Source organism: Echinops telfairi, unplaced genomic scaffold, assembly GCF_000313985.2.
Source record: "Echinops telfairi isolate 266 unplaced genomic scaffold, ASM31398v2 ScPeMD7_41;HRSCAF=154, whole genome shotgun sequence".
NCBI classification, from domain to species: domain Eukaryota; kingdom Metazoa; phylum Chordata; class Mammalia; order Afrosoricida; family Tenrecidae; genus Echinops; species Echinops telfairi.
Window position 1 is genome coordinate 1743218 of NW_022103939.1, and position 12347 is coordinate 1755564.

The 12347-nt window shown below is 45.7% G+C and overlaps 2 protein-coding genes across 2 annotated transcripts; both read left to right on the forward strand.

Moving 5' to 3' along the window:
* On the forward strand, positions 1-1904 carry UBQLNL (ubiquilin like). The gene has a single exon (XM_004717088.3). The coding sequence runs from the start codon at positions 1-3 to the stop codon at positions 1825-1827; it is 1827 nt and encodes a 608-aa protein (XP_004717145.1). The 3' UTR covers positions 1828-1904.
* Positions 1905-3496: 1592 nt separating this feature from the next.
* On the forward strand, positions 3497-6052 carry UBQLN3 (ubiquilin 3). Its single transcript, XM_004717040.2, has 2 exons — positions 3497-3561; positions 3830-6052. Exon 2 carries the CDS (start codon positions 3867-3869, stop codon positions 5829-5831), a length of 1965 nt encoding a protein of 654 aa, XP_004717097.1. The 5' UTR covers positions 3497-3561; positions 3830-3866; the 3' UTR covers positions 5832-6052.
* Positions 6053-12347: the final 6295 nt, after the last annotated feature.

A 12347-nucleotide genomic window follows, 5' to 3' on the forward strand; every position in this document is an offset into this window, starting at 1 on the left:
ATGCCGCATGTCACTGCCCGAACACCCAGGATGGCCCAGAGTGGGAGTCCTAAAAATCTACCTGCAGACCAGGATGCCTCTTCAACTTCCACCCGAGTAATAGTGAAGACCCCAGGCAAGGAGCAAGACTTTATAGTAGCAGACGACACCTCTGTAAGGCAGTTCAAGGAGAAGCTATCAGCTCATTTCAACTGCCAAACAGACCAAATAGTGCTGGTCTTTATGGGTCGCCTTCTCAGAGACCATGACACGCTCACCCAGAGAGGTATCCTGGATGGCCACACCATCTACCTGGTTATCAAATCTAAGCATGGCTCTCCACCGCTTGCGCATTGTTCCACGGACATGTCAACCAGCAAGGCCTGCAGCAGGGATGAGAGCATCGATGAAAACAGCAGTGGGGTACATCAGCCTGGCAGTGTGAACGAAATCCCAGTGGACTCACCCCTCTTGATGAAGCCTGAGGTGTCCACGGAACAAAACCAGAACCTGGAAACAGGCACTTCTGAGCACATGGCCCAGATGCTAAATAACTCTAGCTTCCAGCAGTTGATGCTCAACATGAACCTCATGCGGCAGTTCATTGACGAGCATGCAGAGATGCAACAGCTAGTGCAGCAGAATCCAGAGGTCTTTCAAATCCTTGACAATTCTGAGATCCTGTGGCAGACTCTGGAGCTGGCCAGGAACCTGACCATCATCCAAGAGATAATGCAGACACAACCATCTGCACAGAACCTTGAACCGCCACAGAACCCGCAGCCGTATCTAGGCGGAGAGACAATTCCAGGTGGGGAGGATACCCTGGGTCAGATCTATGCTGATTTCAGTGATCAGACACCCAACCACGTGCATGAGTCCTCTGGGGGTAATTGTGTAACAAATCTCCTGTCAGGCCAGGTGCCAGAACAAGTCCAGTGCTCACGCTCAGTTCCACCACCAGCTCAGGAACAGCGGGACCAACTCCCACAGCTCCCGACAACCCGAGTTATTTATACGGGTTCGTGCGGTTTATCCTCAGCCAATGCCACCCTCAACAGGATGAGCCACACTGCCAGGGTGAGTGCCTCTACCGGCTCGGCCAAGGACCAAAGTTATAAGTGTGCTCTTCAGCAGCCAGCTGGGGTCCCAGCCCTCCTCAGCATACAGCCTACTCAGCCGCCCCAAGAGGAAGGCAAGGATGATATTTCTCCGAGAGACTTTGACCAGAGATTGGAAGATGAATGGCTGCTGTGGGATGAACAGACGAGTTCCCAGATTACAGGCACCATGATGCAGCTGCTTATGAACAACTCCTCCCTGGCAGCCCAAATGATGATGCTTCTGAGTTTACCCCAGCTGAGTGAACAATGGAAGCAGCAAATGTTGCAGACACAGCTTTCTGACTTGCTGGTTTCTCTAGCCAACCCTAAGGCATCCCAGGCAATACTGCAGATTGAGCAGGGTCTCCACCTGCTGGCCACAGAGGCTCCTGATCTTCTGCCCTGTGTGGCACCCTACCTATGGGGTCTCGGTTGGTTTCCTGCCCCCAGCTGTAGCTACCCTGATATTGATATGGCTTCCTGGTCCTGGGATGTACACAACGTGCCTGAGCCAAAGGAACCTGAGAGTTGCCACAAATCTGAAGCAGTCACGCAGAATTTAAAATCCCTAGCCAAAGACAACTCTCACTTTCTACAAGCCCCTGAAATTCGCTTAAGCAAGCAGATGAAATATCTCCGGGCCATGGGCTTTGGAAACCATCATGCCAATCTTCAGGCACTCATTGCCACCGAGGGAGATACCAATGCTGCTATCCGAAAACTCAAGAGATCCCAGGGATTCTAACCACCATGCCTACCTCCTTGTTTGTTAGCTGCCTGCTAGTACCTTTGATAGCTTCATGTGACTTCTCTTGGTGCCTCTAGCTGGGAGCACTCCTGGACAGGAGAAACCAAGCCATGCTTTCCCTGCGGAATAACAAATCATTGACCAAGGCTAGAAGATTTGTCAATAAAATGGCTATGCCTACCTCTCCCATCTGAGTTTGGTTTTGTTTTGTTTTTTTAATTTATCATCAAGGAACTAGCATTGCGATGCCCTTGTATTATCTACTATACATAAATGAACACACACACATACATACACCCATAGGCATATTAATAAAGAAAAGGAATCATAGTTACACAAAGAACCATATATACATATATAAAGCAATGCTTACCTGCATAACCCAAGAGAGCTATGCAAAATGCGTAAGCTCACCAGACAACAATGAACACACATGAACACCTATAAAGCCAAAAAAAGATAATTACACGGAGCCATGTATATACATAGATTCAAAAACAAAAGAAAAAAAAGACACACTTAGAGAAAAAGGTAGCCTTAACATACAAATGGGGGAAAATATTGTATAAATAAACAAAAATAGCTCACTGCCATTAAGTCAATACTCAGTGATAACAATTCTGATTATAAGACCGAATAGAACTACTCTTGTGCGTTTACGAGATGAATCTTTAGGGAGTAGAAAGCCTCATCTGTCTCAGAGTGGCTTGTGGGTTTGGAACAGCTGACCTCGAAGTGAGCAGCTCAACTCCCACCCCACTATTCTACTACTGCTCCTTTACCCGTAAAGACTCTTGTCTTTTCAAACCCTCCTTGTTCAGATTGGTAAGTGAAAAAAACTACTTGTTAGGGTAGAGGGAACCCACGTATTACGCAGGGGGTGTTTTTTAATCATTGTAACAGTCTTCTTTTATCACTGCTACAATCAGGCAACTCAATACTCTTAATGCGTGGCTTAAAAGCCTACTATTTTGTGTTTTTAAATTTTCATTTTTTTCTCAATAAACAATCACTTGTGTTCCTTTAGGGTAGTGGCTCTCAAGCTTCCTAATGCCACGACCCTTTAATAAAGTTTCTCATATTGTGGTGACCCCTCCCCAAACATACATTTATTTTCATTGCTACTTCATAACCGTAATTTTGCTACTGTTTTGAATTGGGCAACCCCTGCGAAAGGGTTGTTTGATCCCCAAAGGGGTGGAGACCCACAGGTCGAAAGCTGCTACTTTAGAGTATGATGATGATGATGTGCAAGAAACCCTTTTATCATCAGCAATTCCTCTCGTACCCTAAATTCTATCTATTAAATCAATTTGATACTTTGAATCAGAGAGAAGACAGAGACATAGGTTGCCATGACTGGGGAATGATCTGAATTGGGGTCTGAAGGGAGAAATGGATTGGAGGCGGCTTTTGAATATTTGGTTTAGTCTGTGTCTCCACATACTAAATTGTGTGGAAGCAGGACTATTGGCCTCGGCTTATGCCCCATTCTGAAGACTACTACTGAGGTGGAAAGGCAGGAAAGGTAACGGTTGGGGACAGGGAGTTTCCAGAAACCCAGAGGTTAGTATCAAGAATCTACTGCAGGAGGCTGTGATGTCAATGCTTACGTCACAGAGGTGACCTGATGGAGTGGGTTCCAGCTCACAAGTCTCAGGGGTGGCTGGGCAGCAAGATGAGGGTGGTTTGGAGCCCTGCATAAAAGGAGGACGGGGTCACAGCTGATTGGTGTGTATTCCCCCAATTTGTCCCTTGTATTTGACTCATCACTCATGAACCACACATGTTTTCCCCAGGACACCCTGTGTCCCTTCTCTGACCTAGGCAGCTCTCAACCCCATAGTCCCCCGTGATCATCCTGTCCTCAGCACTTCCCAGCCCCTTGCATGCAAACCCTCCAACTTCCCCCAGCTTAGGACCCCAAACCCTCTTGCTTCCTTGCCCTACTCTTGCCATTGCCCAAAAGGGTGATCTTAGTTTCATCCCCATCCCCCAGCTGTGTCCCTACAGACCTGGCTCTTCTGGTGCCCACCATGGCCAAAAGCGGAGAAGCTCTGCCACAGGGCAACCCAGCACCAGTCCAGGACCCTCGCCTCATCAAGGTGACCGTGAAGACACCCAAGGATAAAGAGGACTTCTCAGTCACAGACACATGCACCATCCAGCAGCTGAAGGAAGAGATCTCTCAGCGCTTTAAAGCCCACCCCGATCAACTGGTTCTAATCTTTGCCGGCAAGATCCTCAAGGACCCTGACTCACTGGTACAATGTGGCGTGCGGGATGGGCTCACTGTGCACCTGGTGATCAAGATGCAGCGGCGTACCAGGGGCACCGAGTGCCCAGCCGCTTCTCTCCCTTCCCCAGCCGGAAGCCCCGGATCGCTCCCCCAGCCGGCCTCCATTTTCCCATCAGATGGGTCTCCGGCATTCAGCTTAGGTGTCCTCACCGGCCTCAATGGACTGGGCCTGACTTCCGGGAGCTTTCCTGACCAGCCAAATTCACTGATGTGGCAGCATGTATCCATGCCTGACTTTGTAGCTCAGATCATCGACGACCCCTTTATCCAAGGTCTGCTGTCCAATACAGGCCTGGTAAGACAGCTGGTTCTCGACAACCCTCACATGCAACAGTTGATCCAACACAACCCTGAGATTGGGCATATTCTCAACAACCCCGAAATCATGCGGCAGACGCTAGAGTTCCTGCGCAACCCCGCTATGATGCAGGAGATGATGCGCAGCCAGGACCGGGCGCTCAGCAACCTCGAGAGCATCCCTGGGGGCTATAATGTACTTCGTACCATGTACACCGATATTATGGATCCGATGCTCAATGCAGTCCAGGAGCAGTTCGGGGGAAATCCCTTTGTTACTACCTCCTCTTCTGACACTACCATCAGCAGCCAACCATCAAGGACTGAGAATTGTGACCCTCTCCCCAATCCCTGGGCTCCCACGCATGCAGGCTCAGAAAGCAGAACAGGAAGACAACCTGGAGAACAGGATGCGTCTGAAGTTAGAAACGGGGTCTTACATTTTCTGAGTAACACAGGGATTTATGACTACCTCCAGCAATTACCCGAGACCCTACAGCCCCTTGGAACATATTTGCAAGGTCCAACAGCCTCCCTGAGCCCACGTCAGGAACCATGCCCACAAGGAAACCGAGTCCCTCCAACTTCATCTTCATCCCAGGAATCAGGGTCAGGCCAGTCTCTCTCCAAAGAGACAGTAGCCATCAAAGAAAATACTTGCCCAACTTTCCTGAGATACCCCACAGAGAGCAGCACTGGGCAAAATGGAGACCAAGACAGAGCAGGGAAGGACTCCACTGGGCACCATACCAATATTCCTGATCTTGTCTCAGGGTTGGGGGACTCTGCTAAAAGGGTCCCCTTAGTACCTTCACATCTTTCCTCTGTGGCAGCTCCCTCTGGAGTCCCTGAGCCAGCCTGGCTGCCGTCACCAACTTCTCCAAGATCTTTGAGGCTAACTGATCTGAACCAGGGCCCTCAGGTACAGAATGAGATGCATCAGCAGCCACCACTGATGCTGCACCTTCAGGCCGCCATGGCTAACCCTCGTGTCATGAGCGCCCTCCTGCAGATTGAGCAAGGTCTGCAGATCCTGGCAACTGAAGCCCCCTGTCTCCTGCTCTGCTTCATGCCTTGCCTAGCAGGGCTGAGGGCTGTGGCAGGATGTAGAGAGCCTAGAGAGCATACCATTGTGCCTGAAGAGAGACTTTCAGCCCCAGTCCCTGACATTCCCCAAGGACAGGGCTCTACTGAGCTGGGCTGCCACTCAACTCCCTCCTTCCTCCAGATGCTACAAGGCTTAGCTGATACCAATCCCCAGTCGATACAGCTTGAGACTCACTTCCAGGGGCAGCTGGAGCAACTGCGGGCCATGGGCTTCCTCAATTCTGAAGCCAATCTCCAGGCCCTCATCGCCACGGGGGGGAACTTGGAGGCTGCTGTGGAGAGGCTGAGGAAGTCGTAGGAACCCTTGTTGTTCAGACTACGTCATTTCCTCTGTGCCTCCTCAGCCTATATATCCCACTCCCTCAGCTCCCCCATTCTTGAATGCAGCTGCTCTATGAACCAAATTTACTATGATGCCCTTTACTGCAGAGACAATGTAGTTCCAGAGTCAATGTGGAAGAATGAGAGCCAGAACCAGGGGGAGCGTGCTATGTGTGACTCAGCCACTTCTGCCACCACACTACATAGGGGCCCAATCTGAGCTCTGCTTGTGCTTATCTTGAGATACAATTACACCCAATCTCCACTGTCCACTGTTGTGTGAGTTCCATTCTTGATGGGCTGGGAGAGGAGGTGGGTAAATCAGGGCTGTCTCTCTGTACAAAAGAACACTCGGACTGGGAATTACAGGGTTTGAAAAGAGAAGATTCAGAGGTATGGAAAACAAAGGAGGGATGTTGGGGTCTCTGCTGCAATCCTCCCAAGACTTAAACCTGCAGATTTCCTGTGGTGTTTCTAAAAGTTTCCCAGATTGTGTGTCCATGTGACACTGCCACCAACTACTCTGTTCTTTGGCATCCCCGCCCATCATTCTGACTGCAGAGTGAAAACAACTTCCTTTAAAAAAGGACAGACAGACAAGTATCCCTGCAGACTGTCCCACAGGTGAACTTCATTGAAAAGTTATCTTGCCAATCCCCCAGGGAGGAGAGAGGAAGCAGCAAGGATTCAGCTTGAGTCCAAGTCCCTTAACCTCACTGTGTTTACAAAGGGACTGGCCCTAGTGGCTAATTCAGAGGGGTTTGCTTCACTGCCCTGGACTCTGCATGTCCTTGATTTTATCTTTCTTGCAACATTTAGCTCATTTATTAATCCATTCTATGGAAATTGAGGTATTAGAATTCACAAACAAATCCTCATGATCTGGTAACAGGAAAAACGATGCCATAGAATCAGTACTGACACTTTGCAGCCCTCTGCACAACAGGATGAAATCCTGCCCAGGCCTGGGCCATCCTCACCATTGTCCCTATGCTTGGACCCATTGTTGCCTCCACTACATCGATCCATCTCATGAGAGCCTTCCCCTCTCTCGCTGTCCTGCTACTTTACCACGCCTTACATCTTCTTCCAGGGACTGGTCTCTCCCGACAACATGTCCAAAGCTTGTGAGTTGAAGTCTCTCTATTCTTGCTTCTGAGGAGCACTCTGGCTGTACTTCTTCCATGACAGATGTATCCTTTTAGCAGTCCATAGTACTTTCAATATTTTCAACAGAAAATCATACTCGTCAAATGTTATCTACAACTCTAAACTAAGTGCTATAAAGACTATGGCAAGGATCTGTGCACTAGAGTAATCGGGGTTTGATATACTGGGGTAGCAGAGAAGGTGGATCAGGGAAATCTCCCTTTAAGATGAAACGGGAAGAGTAGAAAGAAGCATGTAGGTAAACGATCTGATGAAGTCAAGAGGGAAGCAATTTCTGGAAAAGGGGCCACTCTGCACACCAGAGTTAGGAGAGAAGGAGCATGGTATGGGAAGTGGCCTCAGCATCTCAGACTAAATTGCTATTTTCTCTCAAGAACCTATTTTACCTTGGTACCTCAATGGATAATATGTTTAAGAATCTTAAAATTCAATTTATGCATGTGAAACAAAGATACGTATATAAATCTTCTCATAGTGATAAACACATTGCTCCAGAGAAATGTACTAACTGATAAACATATAACTCTGAGAAATGCACTAGAACAATAATATTGATATTTAAATATATTGTCAGATGGGCACACAAATACCAAACAAGTACATACACATGTGTACACCCCATGCATATATGCAGAAGTACACATCTAAAACATAGTCATCTATATTAGATTGTTATCATAGAATGGGAATGTAAACCAAGATTAATGCTTTATTCCTGTTAAGGAAAGAAAAGGGCCCTTGATGGAAAATATCAATGTGGTAAAAGTACCATGACTTGTGTTGAAATGTCAGAGTTGTGGGTCCTTTCAGGAACAGAACAAAATCTGTCTTGGCTACTTGGATCAACTTGTGTTTTACTGTTACTCAACATGTGGGTGAAGGGATGGCACATGCTTTGGGGGATCAATTTCCCCCAGGGTTTTAGGTTTCAAACTCGAAGTGGAGGACAAGTCCTTAGAACACCCCACCCCTACCCCTCCGCCCCACCTCTGAGCCCCACCACTCATGAGTGGGATTTCTTGTCCAGATGAAAAGCCCAATTGTTCACATGGAAGAAGCACACCAGCCTATGCAACCACAAGGTGTCGAAGGGATCAGGTGTAAGGCATCATCAGAACAAAAAATCTTACCATAGTGAATGATGGGGGGAGTGTGGAGTGGAGATCCAAAGCCCATTAGTAGGCCACTGGAGATCCCCTTGCAGAGGGGTCTCGGGGAGGAGATGAGCCAGTCAGGGTGCGATGTAACAATGATGAGAAATACAACTTTCCTCTAGTTCCTAAATGTTTCCTCCCCGCTCCCACTACCATGACTCGAATTCGATCTTGCAAGTCTGGCTAGACCAGAGGAGGTACACTGGTACAGATAGGAACTTAAAATACAGGGAATCCAGGATGGATGAGCCCTATAGGACCAGTGATGTGAGTGGCAAAACAGGGAGGGTAAAGGGAGAATGGGTAGGAAAGAGGGAACCGATTACATGGAACTGTGTGACCTCCTCCCTGGGGGACAGACAACCGAAAAGTGGATGAAGGGACAAGTCGGACAGGGCAAGATATGACAAAATACCCATTTATAAACTATCAAGGGCTCATGCGGGAGTGGGGAGCGGGGAGGGAGGGGAAAAATGAGGACCTAATGTCGGGGGTTTAAATGGAGAGAAAATGTTTTGAGAAACAATGTACAAATGCACTTTACACAATTGATGTGTGTATGGATTGGGATAACAGTTGTATAAGCCCCTAATAAAATGTTTAAAAAAAAGAATGAAACCATAAAAAATAAATAAATAAAATAAATAAAAAATAAAATGAACATGGTTAACAAAAAAAAAAAAAGAAAAGCCCAATTGTTTGTGGTGATGCTAGAGCACAGGAAGAAGACCCCCTGGCTACTAGGCTTCTTGCCACTACTGAAGAAAAGTGATCTGGGAGCTGTCACTGATGGGGGAAGATAGACTATAGACTCTCATCTCTACTCTTGGATGACAGGTAAACCCAAGGAAAAACCTTATGGGGAGAAAAAGCTGTTGCTTTTAATAGGTAATCTTGGAAAAAGAAAGCCTGAAGCCTCACATACAGTTAAGCCAGCTCAATAAGAGACATAGCGGGTAGAAATTTGAGTCTAACAGTCCTTGATAAAGAGGAAATAGTTAATGTAATGGATTGGATGTTTGGAATCCCGTCTCTAGACTCAGCAGAAATGGAAAGCATTAGCCTTGCGCACAGGCACACGGTGATGAGTCTCAAAAAGAGAAATTCCTGGGACATACATAACCCTTATCCTTCACCTAGAAGCTGACATAAGGTCTGGTACATGACAGCCCCTAAATAAATCATTGAATGTTTACTGATGCGTGAGTAAATGAGCCACCAATAGAACAAATGGTTGGGGAGACTAGGACAGAAAGGCTGTTGGAGTTAATAGGGAGATGACACCCTGCAGGCTGAAATCATTGGAGGGGTGGGTCTCTGAAGACCAGCTCCTAATCTGGTCTTCTCACTCGAATAGCGGTGGCTCCTGATGTAACATCTGGGTCCTAGGAGTTGTGTAGATGGAAAATAGAAGATATAGTGACACAGCTTGGTGAGCCTTGATCTAGTGCCTGCTTGCTTCTAAAGAAGCTATCTTTTCTTGAGATCCAGTAGCAGTGGTAAGATATGCTCTGGTGATTTGCAGCATACACAGCTTAGGGAGATGTACGGATGGTTCAGAGGGAGGCATTATCCAATCAATAGAAGGTCTTCTATTGCTTCTCCTTTGCTTTTAAAAGACATTCTCCCTAATATCTTTCTGTTCAAATACATGCTTACATTTTTCTTAGAGTTTTGAGGGTGACACTACTTATATTTATTTATAATGACAGACAGATCTCATCCTAATCCATTGATGGTCGTACCAAATGGCAAGTCCAAGATTGTCAATACTGTTAAACATCCATATTTTATGATAGAAATAATACTCAATATTTAGCATGTGACTGCAACTTGAGTTACACTTGACTTGCAAGACTTTCTTGAGTCTTCAAAGCAAATCAATGAAAAACCTTTTTTTAAATTTTTTTATAAGGAAATGAAAGTTAGGCTTACCAGGGGTAAATAACATCTTGGACTTCTGAAGTGGTAGAAATGAAAATTCAACCCAAGGTTATTTAATTCTAGAATCCAACCTTTTTGTTTTTCTAATTAGGTTTTTTTTCTTTGTAAATTGATTTTTTTTAACTTTACAGTTATAAAATCAATATATACATATAAGGTGAAAAATTAACAAAAGACACCAGCCCTTGAGGAAGAATAAGGTGGGGTCCATGTGCTAGAGAACTCTGATGTCTGTGTGGGAAGGGCTCCTGCCTTTAGTAAATGGACTGAGAACAGCTGTCGTTGGGAAAGACTCATCTAGCCCTTGACAATAAGGCTGGTACAGGAAGAGAAAAAGAGAGGGTTTATTTCTAACACGATGCAAGAAAAAAATGAGATATGCAAAGCTTATTCTGGACAATTGTTCCCTGCTACGAACATTAATTTAAATAATTCCCATAGGGGTGATTCAAAAGTAATCCTTAATATGGTGGCATCAGGTGGCTCCCTATTGCCAAGGCATGAGAACCACCACCAGCCAAAGCTAATTCCTTTGTGATATAAATCAGATACGCTGTTTTTGTTTTTTAACCAATTCTAACAACAGTCATTCTCCATGGAATGCTACGTCTCTGCAGGATTTGGTAATTCATTGTGTTGGCCACACAAAACTCACATCACACTTAAGATTTTGTGTTTTATTAGGCAAGTAATAGGCTATAACTTGGGGCCTGGAATCAACTTGGAAGCAGCAAAAGCCACTCAGGAGACAGGAGACAGTTTGTCAGGCAGGACAGTTTCCAACCAAGACAGCTCTTGCTCCTTCTCAACCATGTTGACATGCAAGTCATGGTTCCCAACTGTTTGCATAGACTGCGCTCTGCTCAGGCCTCTGCTGCTGGCTCTACTTGACCTCTGTTACTGAACACTACTCGCTCATGCAGTTCAGTTGGCTCCCTTGTCTCATTCTCAGAAGCACCCTGCTCCACCAGCAAGGCTCTCACCTGAAGATACTCAGCTCTTGCAGGTGGGTCCGTAAGCACTCTGCAGCTGTCTGCCAGTCTCACATTGTGATGATCTCATCTGCTGCCATCATACACCACTGCCTGGGGTAAGCTCTCTCTGTCTCAAGGGTATAGGAGATTCTTAGCTCAGGCACCCAGGGTTCAAAGAATGCACTCCTCTTAAGATTTTTCTTCTTTATGATTGTGAAGTTCCCCTAACCTCTGTGGAATTGATACTTTTGAGCCTAGCAGGGTGGCAAAACTGATCTAACCCCTTATTTTCCAGATCCACTTAATTTGTATAGTAAACTGTCCAACACACACACATACACACATACCAGAGAAATCTGTTGAATGCGAAATCCTTAAAGGAAATTATTTTTGCCAGTAATATTTGTATGGTAGAAATTGTATTTATGTCTTACCAAGAGAAGCCCCCAGCCTGACTGGCTTCCAGACATGTGACTTATGCTATAAGTCTGGGAAGGTTTTTCAAATACATGAATTACAACTGATCAGTGTCTTGATATTGGTTCGAACTCAGCGTATATAGATCCAAGCTACTTAAAATTAAAGAACCTATACAGAGCACAACATATCTTCCTGGGTATCTGGATGCTCATGTTCTCAAAGTCTAGCAAAATATCTACACTTTAGGCAGCCAACTCCTAATTACGTAGTCCTTGAAAGTTCTACACATTAAGAGAGGTGAAGTATATGTAACCCATCTTTATAACTTTAAATTTTGCTTCAGGGATTAAACAGCATTTACCCTGAGGTCCCAATGCTTGTAGTGGTCAAAGGAATGACCCAGAGCCTAATCATGGTCTGTGTTTACAACAGAATTGTGTCCCCTCCCAAGTGACAAGTATTTGAATAATTTAATCTAATAAATGTTAAGTCATAAACGCTAGAACCAAACTGTGACTTTCTGATGATTTCTTTGGTCTCACCTATGATGCTCTGAACACTGAGTTCATAGTTGATTTCTCTGAGCAATATTGTTTAATGGTCTCTGAGGAACTCCTGCTGTCTGTCTTAGAAACATGGTGAGGGATGACTGACCTTAGAAGGCCTCAGAAATGCCGTCTGGGTGTAAGACTTTAGCAATGCTTTCCAAGCTAGCTCTCAGACCAGTACATTTTCTACTCAGCCATATTTATTCGTTCATGATGCAGTGTTTAAAAAGTAGTGTCAATCATGTTTCTTGATAGAGCCATTATAAGGTTTCTATTGCTATTT

Excerpts from the sequence above, each read along its gene's own strand:
- UBQLNL (XM_004717088.3), top strand. The coding sequence starts at position 1 with ATGCCGCATGTCACTGCCCGAACACCCAGGATGGCCCAGAGTGGGAGT.
- UBQLN3 (XM_004717040.2), top strand. The coding sequence starts at position 3,867 with ATGGCCAAAAGCGGAGAAGCTCTGCCACAGGGCAACCCAGCACCAGTC.